Source organism: Macrotis lagotis, chromosome 5 (assembly GCF_037893015.1).
Source record: "Macrotis lagotis isolate mMagLag1 chromosome 5, bilby.v1.9.chrom.fasta, whole genome shotgun sequence".
NCBI lineage: Eukaryota > Metazoa > Chordata > Mammalia > Peramelemorphia > Peramelidae > Macrotis > Macrotis lagotis.
Genome location: NC_133662.1, coordinates 162827149 through 162842906, shown reverse-complemented (window position 1 = coordinate 162842906; position 15758 = coordinate 162827149). Strand labels below are relative to the sequence as shown.

Below are 15758 nucleotides of genomic sequence, written 5' to 3'. Positions count from 1 at the left end.
ATGCTTTAAGTATATTTTCCATGACAAATTTGAATATATACATGTGTGTGTGGTTTGTGTTTATTTATAGATGGATGTGTGTATATGCATTGGGTGAATATATATAAATGTATGCATATATGTGTATACATACATACATACATACATATATATATATAAATATATATATATATATATATATATATATATGAATATAAATAAAAATAGAGAGAGGGAGGGAGGGAAGGAGAGTCAGTTCTACCTCAACATTTGTTCCAACCCAATAATTAGGGAACAATTTGACTATAATTTGAATTCAGTGTTAAGTTCAATGTCATCCTTCAGAAATAGCCAGAATGTAGAACTTTGTGTTGCCTCACAATCACAATCTATAAACCTTTCCACATCCATTTCTAAGGAAAACTTTAAGTCTTTTCCAAGGTATAGTTTCATATTTAATGTATTTTTTCTGGGCAGAAGGAGCCATGGATGTTGTACCTCACCCATCTTCCGACCTAGAGAGAAGACTTGACTGTATTTTGAACCTGTAGTTCTCCATAGCCATCTATTCATCAATTTTTATAATCTGGGAATGAAGGTTAAGACTACTTTGAAGAGACTCAAAAGAAGATTGAAGGCATTCCACGGGAGCTTACCGCCATACGGTGCTGCTTCCTGAGCTGCTTTACCCGGATTTGGTCCATCTTCATGGCAATCTCCTTTTCCTGCTGACCTAAATCTTCTGCATATCTCTGCACTAGAGCTTCAGGAATCCCACAACGGCCATGCTGTAATCCAAGGGAGAATTGGAAGAAATTTTAGTAATCATCTAGCTCAAATTCCTCAAGTGACAAGGGAGGAAATGGAGAATCTGAGAGATCAAGTGATCTGACCAAGATAAAGGGGTTGCATCAGAACAGACTGAAACTGGGGCAGTTAGGTAGTACTGTGGCTAGAGAACCAATCCCTGGAGACAGGAGGACCTGAGATCACATCCAGCTTCAGACATTTAATAATTACCTCGCTTGGACAAGCCACTTAACCCCATTGCCTTGCAAAAAACAAACAACAACAACAAAGAACAGACTAAAACCCAAGACATCTGACTCCTGTCCTCTCTATTATAATGCTCTATCTATTGTACCAATCTATCTGCCTATCAAATTAAATAGAACATTCACCCCCCACCAAATCTATCAAATCCAGAATAATGGATTGACCTTCAAATACTATCAAATATCACTAAATGTTTTACTTAAAAACATTCCATTATCTTTAATTGAAAATTGGATGCTTCCAAGAGATTGCTTTTAGGAAATGAATATTCTTTATCTTTCAAATAACTACATTTTTCTAGGAAAATTCTTTGAAAAACTAAGCACTAAATACAGTGTTCTAATATTTTAAGTATCATTGCACAACACTCCAATTTAACTGCTTCTCCAACTATTGATTTGGACTTCCTGAGTGATTTCATAAGTTTTTTAAAGTTTATGAGAGTTATTGATAAAACATAATTTAATTAAAGAAAAGAAAAAAATCACAAATATATTCTTAGTGTTTGATATTTCAACTTTTCTATACTATTTATTATAAAGCAAAAAAAGTAAGTCCCTTCTTGACCCTATAAGTGAATTTCATTACTGAAGTACTAAAACTGTATTATAAATTATTCTTTCCTCTCTGATGACCCCTCACATGGGCATACTGAAAGGTAACAAGGCAGAGAAAGTACTAACCATGTTTCCTTTTATTAGAAGGATCATTGATTTCTGTTTAAAATGAAACTGAAAGGTCATCTGTACCATTCCTTTCTTTAAAAGATGAAGAAACTGAGGCCCTGAGAGTTTAAGGGGTTCTCCAAGGGTCACATAGGAATAAATGGTAGGAATGTGATTTGTAGAACTCATACTCTTTGCATTGATTTTTTTTCTTATAAATGGGGGCCATAATTTTATTCATAGAGAGCAGGAACTATTCAATTTTCATCCTTGTATCTCCAACTCCTAACCTGGTGCACACATTGCCGGTCACATAAGATGTTGACTAATAAAGTGTTCAATTTCTATATATATTTCTCCTTATCACACATGTAGCACTCTTTCTGCTCTTTTATTCTTATGTTTTCACTTTACTGCCATAAAAGATTCTTTTCTGTTCTATGAAAACAGATAATATATGTATAGTGTGTTAGATACCTATGATGTTATTTGCTTCAAATAATTATGTGAAATAAGGCATGAATGATTTATCCAGTTTTATGGATGGAGAAACTAAGCTTACATGGATAGTTAATGGCCAAGATGAGGTAAAGAGTTCTATGTTCATTGCTATAGCAATAAGGATTGGTGCCTCCTCTGTAAGCTACATCTTTAGAGAGTAGTCTAGGCCACCTTCTTTCAAAAGATAACTTCCCTACCAAATCCAAGTACCAAAGTGGGGGAAGAGGGGCAAGAAAAGAATAAATCAGATGAACAGGGTGTACCAGAACACAAGTTCTGATTTCAGTTTTTAAGACCCTTTATCTCACAGCACTTTTTCCCTAATGAATTATTAACATTCACAATGCTACAAATGAGCATAGGACATCCATCCGTGGATCATCAAGATTTCCATTCTCGTTTATTTTGAATGGCTTCACAGGAAAAGGATGATCAGATTAAGTTGGGACTTTGATTTACTGACTGACCTGGATACCTACTTATTGTGGAGCAATCTGAGTTTCAAAACCTTCTCATACCTTATCAGAATATGGTTCCTCAGTGAGATCAATAGCTTCAGCTTGCAACTTATTCTCTACCAGCATGTCCAGATCTACTCCTCTGGCACAGGAGATCTTTCTTGACAAAGGAGGGCCCAGCTTGACTCCATGCTGCTGAATACTAGTGGATTCCGGAAGCTCAGATAGCCATGGTGGGCGTGTGGTCGGGGGGCTGGCAGGCTCCTGTTCTGGGGAAGACCTACAGACTGTTATTGAATGACAGTCACTGGGGCTAACAGGGCTACTCTTTTTAACTGGCAAGCATGGTACATCTGGATTAGAGAAGGCACCACTTTGGCCAATGGAAGCATGATGTAGTCCATTAGTGAGACGTTCTCTGCTCTTTTTGGCAGGAACAGGTGGAGGCTGTGAAGGAATTTTTGGCTGTATTCTTGCCTCAGTGACCCTCTGATCTACTTCCACCCCTTCTTTGGTGACTGCAGGCTTATTTGTTCCTTCAAGATCATGCCCTTTTTTGTGACTCTCTAGGGGAGTCCTTGGTAAAGTCTGTTTAACTGAGGCAGACTGCACTTCATAGTTTTTAGGCAAACAAGAAATTGTCCCATGTGAAGAGATTGTGGATGGGGAGTCAGATGTCTTGGTTTTAATTTTCTGAGAATCAGAAAATCGCATGCTTTGGGTCAGTAGCAGTGAGTCTTGTATAGAGGAGATATCTGAGGGAGTTTTTGCCTTCAAGCAAGCAGCTGACTTTTGGGGCACTTCTGGTACATTCGGAGAGGCTGATTCTGTTTCCTTTTTAGGCACATCTTGTTTATTATTAGGCTCTCCTTGAAGGTCATCCAGGGAATGGGACCTCGGCCAAGTCTCTGTGGCTTCTGTGCCCTCCAGAGTCTCACAGCTCCTACAGATGGAAACTGGGAGGCTTCTTCGGTTGGTCTTGGAGCTGGTCTCACTTGACTCCCCACAACTGGCAGAAGGGTGAGGAGTTTGGATGCTGATGAGCCGGGTTACCTTCTCTCCCTCCTTCAAAGCTTCTACTGATTTAGTTAAAGGCAGAGTTGGGTAGTTGGTCAGCTGATTTCTGTTGAAATCCTTAAAGTGGGGATCTAAGGTTGATTTAGTTGGTATGGTCTTCCGAGTCTTACCTGAAAAAAAAACAACAAATCGTAAAAAAATCAAATTTTTAAGTAGTTTCCACAAAAATGAATAGGGGTACTCTAATATAATCATTATAATAGCTCTCATTTGTATAGAACCTTTTTAAGATTTATATTGGTCATTTGCTCTTACTACACTGTGAAGTTGATTCTATTATAATCTGTATTTTACATTGAGTAGACTCAGTGAAGTCAAGTGAATTGACCATGTGGGACTTGAACTCAAGTCTTCCTCATTTTTTTATGATTCTTAATAATCTGACTTCAACTTACTTTTCCAGTTTATTATACATATTTTCCCAGCATATGTTCTATGATCTAGCCAAATTTCTCTTCTTGCTTTTATCACAAAAAAATACTCCATCTTCCATTTCTAAGTCTTTGTCTTAGCATTGCCCATGTTTGGAATGCACTGTGTCTCCCATCCATCTCTTTGAATCCCTTGTTTCTATCAAAACTCAGCACAGGGGTGGCTAGGTGGTGCAGTGGATAGAGCACTGGCCCTGGAGTCAGGAGTACCTGAGTTCAAATCCAGCCTCAGACACTTAATAATTACCTAGCTGTGTGGCCTTGGGCAAGCCATTTAACTCCATTTGCCTTGCAAAAACCTAAAAAAAAAAACCCAGCACAAACTGATTACCCTGAAGCTACTAATGTCACTCTTTTCTCAACCCTCACTCATTTATATCTCTAAGTATAGTTTTTCCTAACAGAAAATAAGCTCTTTGGGGGGGGGGTTCATTTTTGTCTTTGTATTCATAGCATTCAGAATAGTGCTGGATACATAGTAGATACTTAATAAACCAACCAACACGCATTTATTGATTACCTCTAGGTCCTGAGCTCTACCCACCATACCTTTCTAGATTTCACAAGTAAGCCTTTCAATTGATGATTGAAAAGCTGCACTGTGGGTGGAAGAAGGATAGATAGAGTTAACAATGATGGGTTTTTTTGTGAAAAGGAACATATAAGACATTACTGGAGCCATGAATGTTATATGAAAAATGAGTCAACCAGTATATCTGGCTAAAAAGTTCTCAAAAGAATTACAAGAAACCTAGACTCTACATAAAGGCTCTACAGAAAGACAAGGATATGAACTATACAGGATGAAAAATGGAATTGGTTTATAAGGTGCATCAGTAAAGGGAATAGCCACATTAATGCTAGCAAAGCATGACATATTAGTCTAGAACAAGGGTTCTTTATTTTTTTCTACACCATTGACCCCTTTGATAATCTGGTGAGCCTAATATTTTCACACATATGAAATCAAATATGACTTAAAAATATTAATTTTAAAAAGTCCAGACAATAGGTAAAAAATCTCTCCTCTTAAGTGCAACTGACTCATGCCATGCTTGGTTCAGGGAAAATACATTTCTCAGTTGAGGGACTCTTAGAGACAGGAATTAATTTTGAGTTGGAGCAAAAGTAATGTTAGCCAAATCTGATATGTTGTGAAGTATGAATCTTTTGCTGGAGGATGATTTACTGAACCCTCTTAGGAAATCTCACTTGAAGGAAGAATTCATTGTCTATGGAATATACACACTTTCCTTCTCTAGAAAATTTTAAAAAATAGGTTATCTTTAGCTTAGGGTAAGTTGACTAGGAGCAACCCATTTGTGAGCATTGAAAATAAGATAATACATAATTTTTTTTGTTTCTCAGTTTGATGACTGATTTTTTTTTAACTATTTCTATTAGACAATCTAGTAGTAGAGAGTAAGCAGACTCACTTTTATATTTGTGTTCCTTACATAGGAGACAAATAACACAGGCCCGTGAATGCTTGTTGATTGATTCAAAGTCTATTAAGTATATATTAGAAATTATTAGCTTTAGGAACAAAATAGTAAACATAAGTGTAAATTGTTACTTTGTCACTTACATTTTACTTACATTTTGACATATTAAGAGATCCTAATGAAGAGTGAGGCCACCAGTGAAGTAGACCATTAGTTCAAGGAGAGAATCATTTACCAAATATAATCTATGAATCTATGTTGCTGATTACTGAAGGGTAACAACTAAAATACTCCTACATTCCTTTTTGGAGGAAGAAGGAAGAATCATCTAATAAGATTTTTCCAAGTTGGACTAAGACTAGGGCAGTAGAGAAGGGCACAATTTGATTTTGAGAGAAATTTGACAAATAAAAAAAAGCTGATTTGGCTTTTTTCTAATTCATAACAACAACAATTTTCACTCTACATCCATTCAGACTTTTATATTAAAATGGGAATTTTAATTCATTTTGTGTATACCCTAGAAATAACTTATAACTTTGCATCAATATCAAATCAAAGAGAGTTCCCTTTGGAAAGGCAAATAAAAAGGCAACTTGCTAACTACAGGTCCATCTATTTGTTTTTTGTAAGTTTTTATTTCATTCAAATTTGATGTAAATTGGTTTCACACTAATTTTATTTAGGGTATATAGGAAAATTCTAACAGTCACTACTGCCTCCTTAAATGGTCAGTTAGGAGGGTGACCATATATAGCATTTTGCAATTCCTAGCAAACAGCATGGTATGACAGTTGGTAATCAGTGATAATAATTATAATGATTTAGATTTCAAAAGTGATATATAGTATACAAAGCACCTTCTCTTAATATTACAAGGTAAGCAGTGTGTCATCCTGATTTTGCAGAAGAGGAAACTGGAGACAGGAAATGATTTGTAGAGGACAAATGTAGTTGAGATTCAAACCCCAAACCAGTGTTCATTTCATTTAACTGTGCTCCCAATCAAGCATTTGAATTAATGAATGTGAGTACAATAGCATTTTAAAATGCTAACTTGAGATTTTTAACTTGTCTCACAAGATTTAACTAACATTTGTTATGTGTGTCTAACTCAGTGAATTTTACTATCTTCTTTCCTTAAGTGACAGTTCACAAAAGAAAATTATTAGTGATGAATTCCCTGTTGTTTCTTTGTCTAATAAATAATTTATCTTAAGTAAAAAGGGAGGGATGAAAGGGAGGGGTTTCTCATTCTCTATCTTATAATTGCCTTTAATTCTTTAGTCTTTGTAGAGTTTAATACCTAGAATTCTGACATGCTGGTTGTTTGAACCTACTGTATCATCTACCTGGTAAATTGTCCCCCCCCCCAATTCTAAAAGCTCCCAACACTCCAATATTGATGTGCATTATATTTAAAAGGGTATATGAGACAATTAAGGTTCTACAGCTGTAAGTGTTTTGTGCTGTATGTATTAACCCAACTTGGCAGCCAGGAAGAAAAGACTATGCAACAAGACTGACTAGACCAAGGGGAAAGTTTTAGTAAGGAAAGGGTCATCCTTTGACCAATAATGATTATAAAAGTCTTTTCTGAACAAGTTGCAGTCTTTAAAGGATGAAGACTTAAAATACAGAAAATCCTGAATGAGTCCATAGAACAAGTGAGCAAACTATAGCCTGAAGGCCACTTTGTGCTAAGAATGGGTTTTGCATGTTTAAACATAATAAATATTTATTGAAAAAATGAAAAGACTATTCTGAGTTTCAGGACCTCCAAAACCAAATGAAGGTCACATTTGGCCCTGAGGCTTCTCTACATTTCTCTCTGCTTTAGTGTCATTAATTGATAGAAATATTTGGAGTTTTCTTCCTAGTAAGAATTATTATATTATATTATAAAGTTTCATTAGTATTTGAATAAATGAGGTGAGATAATGCATTGAATACTTCATTATCATCTGGCCAGAGTCAACAGGGAGAAATTGAACATATTTGTAAATTTTTAAATGCTCATTAGTCACAGTTTTTTTTTTTAGATTTTTCAAGGCAATGGGGTTAAGTGGCTTGCCCAAGGCCACACAGCTAGGTAATTATTAAGTGTCTGAGGCCGGATTTGAACTTAGGTACTCCTGATTCCAAGGCCAGTGCTCTATCCACTGCGCTACCTAGCTGCTCCCTATTCACAGTTTTTAAGTACCTTAGATGTTTTTGTTACTGTCTATATAGCTTCATACTCATTATTTTTTTAGGTTTTCAAATTGCTAAAATAGATTCTGTTGATCTGCTCATTTTTAATTCAATTAATTATCTATCTCCTCCTGTCAGGCATCTAATACGGTCCTGTCCTGTTCCCCAAAGAATTTGATTAGTGATTTAATAGCACCATGACATATGATCAAATGGACAAACTACAGAGTGTGTTTATCAATGTATATGTCTTGGACAGGTGCTACAAACAGACAATGAGCTGAGCTTAAACAGGAAGAGAAGCAGGATAGATTGTCTTTGGGAAATCTCAAAGGTTTTTTGCTATTTTTTTTAAATGACTCCAATCTTTTCCCTAAAGCAAAGATTTTTATTCTATGTTTAATATTCTATAAGTTGAGGAACAAAGGAGAAGAAAAAGGTGCATGTGAGCAAATTAAATAATTACTTAAAACAAGTGTGATAAGGACTACCATCAAAATCTATGAGGAATGTATGATAAAAAAATTGGCCAGTCATATAATAAAGGCAAAGGATAATCAATGGACAGTTGACATACATCACTGGCATTCTTGTTATATTAAGAAACTTCAAGGAAAGGCCTCAGCATGTTGCATAGATTTCCTCATGTTGTATTTATGGAGGACACAGAGAGGTTGTGATTCACAAAGATGGAGCGAGTGTCCATACTGAGATCACCTGGAGTATTAGAGGTATAAAATACAACATCCTAAGTAATTCAGCTGGCCTCCAAAAAAGAGTAAAATAATTCCTCCCATAAACAAAACCTAACTAAAGTTGTATAGAGGAAGTTTTTATTTGATATGAAGATAAACATAATAACATATGCTAGGTTAAACGAATTAGAATGGACTGCCTTGGGAGGTAGAAGTGGTCCCTCTCACATTGGAGATCTTCAAGAAAATGTTACATGGAGACTTGTTGAGCATATCAAAGAAAATGCTATTCAGGTATAGCTAAAACTAAGCAGTTTTGAATTCTCTTCTAACTCCAAAATTCCTTATAACTTAAAACTGGTACTTTTTTTCAATTATCTCCAAATTATACTGTCTAAATTGTACTTGTACACAGTTATTTACATATTATCTCCCTAATAAGAGTGTGAGTTCCTTGAGAAAAGGGACTGTTTTTTTTGCTTTTCTTTTTATCCTTACCATTAAAGTAAGCAATTAGTAAGTACTTCATAAATGCTTACTGACTTATTAATTGTTTAGGACTGGACAGTATGCTATGAAATATAAATTGACCTTTTGGTCAACTTCAGTCTATTTTTGACTCCTCAGTCATCTTGTTCTCAATAGCCACCTTGCAAAGTTCATGTTCTTACTACTCCCCACCCTTTATTCCAACTGTAAAATCATAGTCAAAAACATACTGCCATTTCCACTGGAAAGAGAAGGTATGTATTCATCTATCTCTCTATGACTTACCACACCATCCCTATACCTTTTAAGGGAAAAATGAACCCCCTTGACCAACAGTTTCCTAGCTGTATTGTTTCTCCTCCCCCATTAAGCTCCTTGAGGGTAGTTTGTTTTTATATTTGCGTTGCCAGAGCTTAGCACTGTTCCTAGGAAATAAGAAGTGCTTACTATTTTTTCCATAGATCTATCCAAATATCCTGTAAGAGTCCAAATTCTGACAGGTCCTCAAAAATTATGATAGTTCCAAATATGGTTCTAAAGGGTGGTAGCTAGCTGATCTGGACACAGAAAGATCTATGATGCCAGTGGAGGTACCAATCACAGCAATTAAATTGCAACTCCTTTGAATGACTAATGTATGCTTCACTCATTCACCACTTACTTCTTGTTCATAACAAATATTTCACCAGATTCTACCAGATAAGTATTCCTTTTAATTGTATAAGGGAGCAAGCTTGAAATCAATAACAAGCCAGGAATAGGGAGTGGGGATGAAAACTGACTTCATGGGGGGAGAAGAAAAGATGTGTGGTTGTTTACATAGAATTAAGCACTGGTGATTCTCTTTGTTATTACCATTTTCCAGGTTTTCATTGCCTTCATAGCAGCCTGAGTCTCTTGGGGAGCATCCACTCAGACCTTGGCTGTCAATTAGAAGTTTCTCCTGAGATCCTGACTGATCACTATTACCTAGAAAAAAGTGAACAAATATGTAGAAAAATTAGAGAAAACTGAAGCAAACCCCTAAATCCTTCCTTTTTTATTTTGTGCTATAATCCCTATAGGATTAGAGCTTTTGGGGAAGGGTTAATAATTATCCTTCAGAAAAAAATGAGATGTACTCATCTCAAGGTGAGAGGCTGCCCCTTTTTAAAAATATTATACTCAATAGAGAGATTAAAGTACATTCACATTCTGAAGGCCTCAGGTTTAGACTCTGTCTATGAATAATGTATGGAATAGTGACAAAAAAATTCTTAAAAATTTGGATATAAACTCCTTATTTAAGTATAAGTAAGGTCTTTTTGCAGGCAAGTGGCTGCTTCACTTTTGTATTTTTATCCCCAGTGTTTAGAAGTCCCTGGTATACAATAGGTGCTTAGTAAGTGCATTTTAACTAATTGTTGAAAATGTGAAAATGGAAGGATCACCGGATTTGGCATTTGAGGATGGGGCTTGAAATCCTAATTTGATCACTCACTTCTGTGTGGTCTCTCTATAGCACTCAGTTTCCCCTTTTATAAAATGAAGGCTTTAAACTAGATAACTTCCAAATTGTCTTCTAGCTCTAAAATTACAATTCATTGAGTGAAGGAAGGAAATTTATAGCATAGAATTACCAGGAAGCAAATTATTCTTCTCTTTTCTACCTGGAGACTTAACTCATTGATGCCAGTTTGTGTAGTGTCCCCCCTCCACATCTGTTTATATCATCAAGGATATTCCTTAACAAAATTAAGCCATTGCAAAGTTCCAAAATCTGGGAGACCTATAATAATAATTGTTCACACTGATCTAGAACTTTGCAGTTTATGGGGCCATCATCTCATCTGATTCTTCTGACTGAGACTCCATTAAGACTCTACTATTGTCCTGGCTTTACAGAGGAAGAAACAGACTCAGCAGACTCACATGGCTAATCAAAGGCAGGGCCATCACTCATTTTCTTGGAAGTCTTGCTTTTATCCACAAAACCACAGGTTTTTCCAAAGGCTCCAGAAAGAGTCAAATTTCAAAGCTTACTTTTTTAAGTATAAAGAGGAAGCACGAGGAGATGTTCATGTAAAAAATCAATTTTTACTAGAGCTAAAGGAACATTTTTGTTGTTCTTTAGTCATTTTCACTATCTTGTCTGACTTTATAATCCCATTTGGGATTTTCTTGGCAAAGATACCATAGTGGTTTGCCATTTCCTCCTCCAGCTCATTTTACAGATTAGGAATCTGAGGCAAATGGAGTTAAGTGGCTTGTCCAAGGTCACAAAACTAGTCAGTGACAGAAGCCAGATTTAAATTCAGAAAGAAGGGTCTTCTTGACTCCAGGCCCAGCACAGCAGTTCCACACATTGAATATTATCACTGGGGGATTTTATGTACTTTTTCAGATACATTTAGAATCAAACTACTGGAAATTAGGTTGACAAAAAGTGGCAAAAAAAAATGAGTGATAAAATTTCATCTCCACTGGATTTTGGCATGTATTTTATATAATTAGTCTGTCTTCTGTTTTTTTGCCTGGGCCTCCTATAATATGGGGGGATATCCCCAGCTGTTAGGGGCCTCCCCTTCCCATTCTCTATGATCCAGCCATATTGACCTACCTCTTATTTCTTATCCATGACACTCCAATCTACCCCCTCTGTACCTTTGTCCTGATGGTCCCCCATGTCAGTGATGCTCTCCCATCTCCCCTCTGCCTCCATATTCTTCAGGATGCTACCCAAGGGCAAAGACTTCTTTGGTTTTTCTTTATAGCTTCAGTGTTTAGAAAGTGTAACAGGGTAATATCATGACGAGTATGCTCTGATGAATATAAACTATTAGCGGGCAGGGACAGATGCTTTTAGTTTTTAAATCTCAAGGCTTTAGCACATAGAAAATACTTAAAAATACTTGTTGATTGAATAATTGACTTCATCTTCAAAGTTCACTTAGACTGGAGCCAACATAAATTGGTAGATTGGTGTGTGTACTTTGAATGTATATACCAACAAATAAGTGAGACAGGACCCAAGTATGTCAAATAGCTGGGAGAGGTTAACCTGGGATTAATTGTGTAGCTGATAATCCACCTTCAGATAAAACAATGATGAATGGATTCATCTAAAAAAAAATTTTACAAAGCATATTTCAAATAGTTCAGATAAGAGCTCTTCTACCCTCCCTACCTCTCCCCCCTCCCCCACTAGAATATGGGAAGTCCTATTGACATCTATTGATCTTAAATTGAAAAGAAAAGAAGAAAAATGTAATTTCTGTTCAAATGTTGCAATAACAATAGTTAAATTACATGTAAATAATAAGAGCCTCTAATATTTATATATATATTATCTTATTTGATTCTCAATAGTAGGTGTTAGGAGCTATTATTACCTCCATTTAGAGACAAGTTCCTTGGGTTACAAGTTGTTACACAATTTGATTGTCTAAAGCAAATGAAGTCCTACATAGGCAACTGAGTTAAATACAAAAAAACTGTTGTTATATAGAGTAAATATTTGGTCAAATAAACCAGAAACCAACAATTCCTTTTCCTTATACAAAATAATCACTTGTAGGATGAATGACTTTAATTCATATTCTTTTTATTTTTTTTTCTTTAGAAATCAAGAAACAGGGGCGGCTAGGTGGTGCAATGGATAGAGCACCGGCCCTGGAGTCAGGAGTACCTGAGTTCAAATCTGACTTCAGACACTTAATGATTACCTAGCTGTGTGGCCTTAGGCAAGCCACTTAACCCCATTTGCTTTGCAAAAAAAACAAAAAACAAAAAATACCCTAAAAGTAAGAAATCAAGAAACCATCAATATGGTGCCAATTTTCAGGTCTTTAAAAAAAATATTGACTTTAAGAGGAATACCACATCTGCTCCAGCTATTCCTACTGTTCAACCACCAGTTCCTGTTTGCCTTCACACATGGAATACATTTTGTAAAAAATAAATCAAGGCCAAAAAAAAGACCTTAAATTTAAATTAATATTAAAAGTGTCATTTTTAAATGATTGATGCAGAATTAAATAATTGCATGCCAGAAAGTATACTCCATTCACCCAAGAAAATGCCTATGACTGCTGAAAAAAGAGAAATTCTAAATGATGGCTTTACTGTATGTGAGAACCCATGATTCTCTGTGGCTTCTATTTCAGCCTAGGCTATTATTTGGGAAAATAATCCAAACTATAGTTGCAAAATGATGGGCTCTAAGCTATCAGTCCAGACCTAGAAAAGGGTTTTTGGAGTTGTAACTTGCCCCTGAGGATAGAAACCCTATTGCTCCCATAGCCAAAACAGTTTACAAAGTGCTGAGCCCTGGAAACAAAACAGTAGACTACACTTTCTATTTTTTTTTATTTCTTATTTTGTTTTTTGTTTTTAGGTTTTTGCAAGGCAAATGGGATTAAGTGGCTTGCCCAAGGCCACATAGCTAGGTAATCATTAAGTGTCTGAGACCGGATTTGAACCCAGGTACTCCTGACTCCAGGGCCGGTGCTCTATCCACTGCACCACCTAGCTGCCCCTAGACTATGTTTTCAAATATAATCATTATGTGTACTCTTGTTCTGTTCTCCTCATCTCAAGAAAAGAGAAATGTTGAAGGAAGAGATGAGAGGGTATATCTCTATATATGACTTACATATATATATATATTTCAGACACAATTTGGATGCCAAACTAGGGAATCCCTTAACCTGTGGAAGATGGATTTTGTGGACCAATAAGAAAAGAAAAGGCACTTCTATTTTTCACAGATGTGGAATGTTAAACTGGGAGCACAGCTTGAAAACATTATCAGAGGCTAAAGGAGTGTGGAAAAAAGTCATGGATGATAACTCCATAACAGGATATATTATGAAGCTGGGGGTGAAGTTCAGTTCTGGAGAAAAATTGGGGAAAAAAAACTATGTGCTTATTTCTTTTCATTGCCAAAGTAGGGGATCAAAGATGTGGAATATTATTGTTTGTGCTGTCAGACATGACTAATTTTGCTGAACTGAATTTTTTGGTTTGTTTTAAGAGATAGCTCTCTGGGTATTTGTATGGGGGAATACAGATTTGGAAATAGAACAAAAGCTATCAATGGAAATTAGATTATTTTTTAATATAAACTAGAGGTGTTTGGGGTTCATTCTAATCTTTTGAAGTTGGTATTATGGAAGATATACAGTCCCATAAAATGTCCTTTGAAACCACTGTCATAAGCAGACTACTAATTGGAACAATAAGGGATCTGGTCTGTTATCACATTTCTCAAGTCCTTGGCATGGACAGCAGATCATATACTCATTATTTAGCTTTTACTTTCAATTGAGTTCCTACTCTGATTCTTCATCATGATATGTGAGGATTTAGACTGCAATTTGTGTCTACCATTGGAGGACCTGGGATGGCTAAGACATTAAGTAAAGCAGTATGGTATAGTGGAAAAGAAAGGTACTAGAGCTGTACTTAAGGACAGGGATTCAAATCCTGGATCTGTTTTCCACTTTAATTCCTCTGATCTTCAATTTCCTCATTTCTAGAAGAAAGATATTGAACTACATGATATCCAAGGTCCCTTTCCACTTGGCTTATCTGATCTCATCATCATTAACTTCTATATATGTATCAGTAGAGATAATAGCCTTAGTGATAGAGTCATGGAGAGCTGATATAAGAAGAAATTTTTTGAATGTCAAAGGCCATTTGATGGCTAAGATATTCAAGATGGAGAATTAGTACAATCTCATCAAGGGCAGTCGGAAATAAATATCTAGACTCCCATTTTCATGAACATATGAGTTGCTGAGATACCACAGAGGAGATGTGATCATGGCAAGGCTAAAAATAAACTATTATTACTATTCATTCCGGAATGAATGAAACTTATGGGTCTCAGACCTCATTGCTTTTCTTATGAATTTAGTTTCTGAAACATGCTGTTTTAAGGTGGTTTCTTCTGCAAGCCATAAACCATTAAGGTGTCTTTTTTTTTTAGCTTTCAGAAATCTTGAAATTTTCTAAGTTTCAATATTGTTAGGTCTTTTAGAGGAAATGCCTGATTACACAGAATTGAATTTTATTGTCATGAATAATTTGATTGCTGCTCCCTTGAGCCAAAAATGCTGCAGCAATATATAATAATCCTTTGACCATTAGCCTAACTCTGTTTTTTGGCATGTCTGTTGTTGGCAGTGAACATGCTGCCGGGAAAATCTCATCCCACTGGAGCAGAAGGATTGAAGGAAAAAGCATCTAAATTCAATAACAAAAGGGATCCCATTTTAGCAATTGAGCAATTTGGGGAATATTTTAGATGATGTCTTATAGAATAAGGCCTAACATAAGATGACTTAAGCCTGGGAAAATGGAGAAGGAATAAGTGAGCTTACTAAACAATATGTATGTGTGTGTAAATGTGAATACTTGCATACATGTACACACATATTAGTTGAATGAATTCATTTCTTGGTTATAAATCTATATAGAATTCCTTATTTATTTATTGGATTTAACTTTTCCTTCAATTCAGCAAAAAATATATGCACATAGCTCACTATGTGTAATGTTCTAAAGTCTGAAAGGTGAGTGATGGAGGAAATTTTGATAAGCAAAGGATAGATAAGTGATAGGGTAAATTGGAGTAGTATTCCATAACCCCACTCCTATGAGCAATACAAAGATAAAAAGATGTAATCCTTACCTGTAAGAGTCTAAAGATACAATGAGAGAGAGCGCTGAAAACATATACAAATAACTACAAAATAAGTCAAAGACAGGTATGAAGGAGGCT

The 15758-nt window shown here is 35.8% G+C and overlaps 1 protein-coding gene across 5 annotated transcripts in view; it reads right to left on the bottom strand.

Moving 5' to 3' along the window:
- The window catches only part of SASH1 (SAM and SH3 domain containing 1), a 471174-nt gene that overhangs the window by 5336 nt on the left and 450080 nt on the right, over positions 1–15758 (bottom strand). For all 5 annotated transcript variants that reach the window (XM_074187791.1, XM_074187790.1, XM_074187792.1 and 2 more), the window contains 3 exons: positions 9845–9958; positions 2720–3846; positions 636–767 (listed from right to left, as the gene is read on the bottom strand). In XM_074187791.1, coding sequence (XP_074043892.1) covers positions 636–767; positions 2720–3846; positions 9845–9958 — 1373 coding nt within the window. The remainder of the gene's footprint in view (positions 1–635; positions 768–2719; positions 3847–9844; positions 9959–15758) is intronic.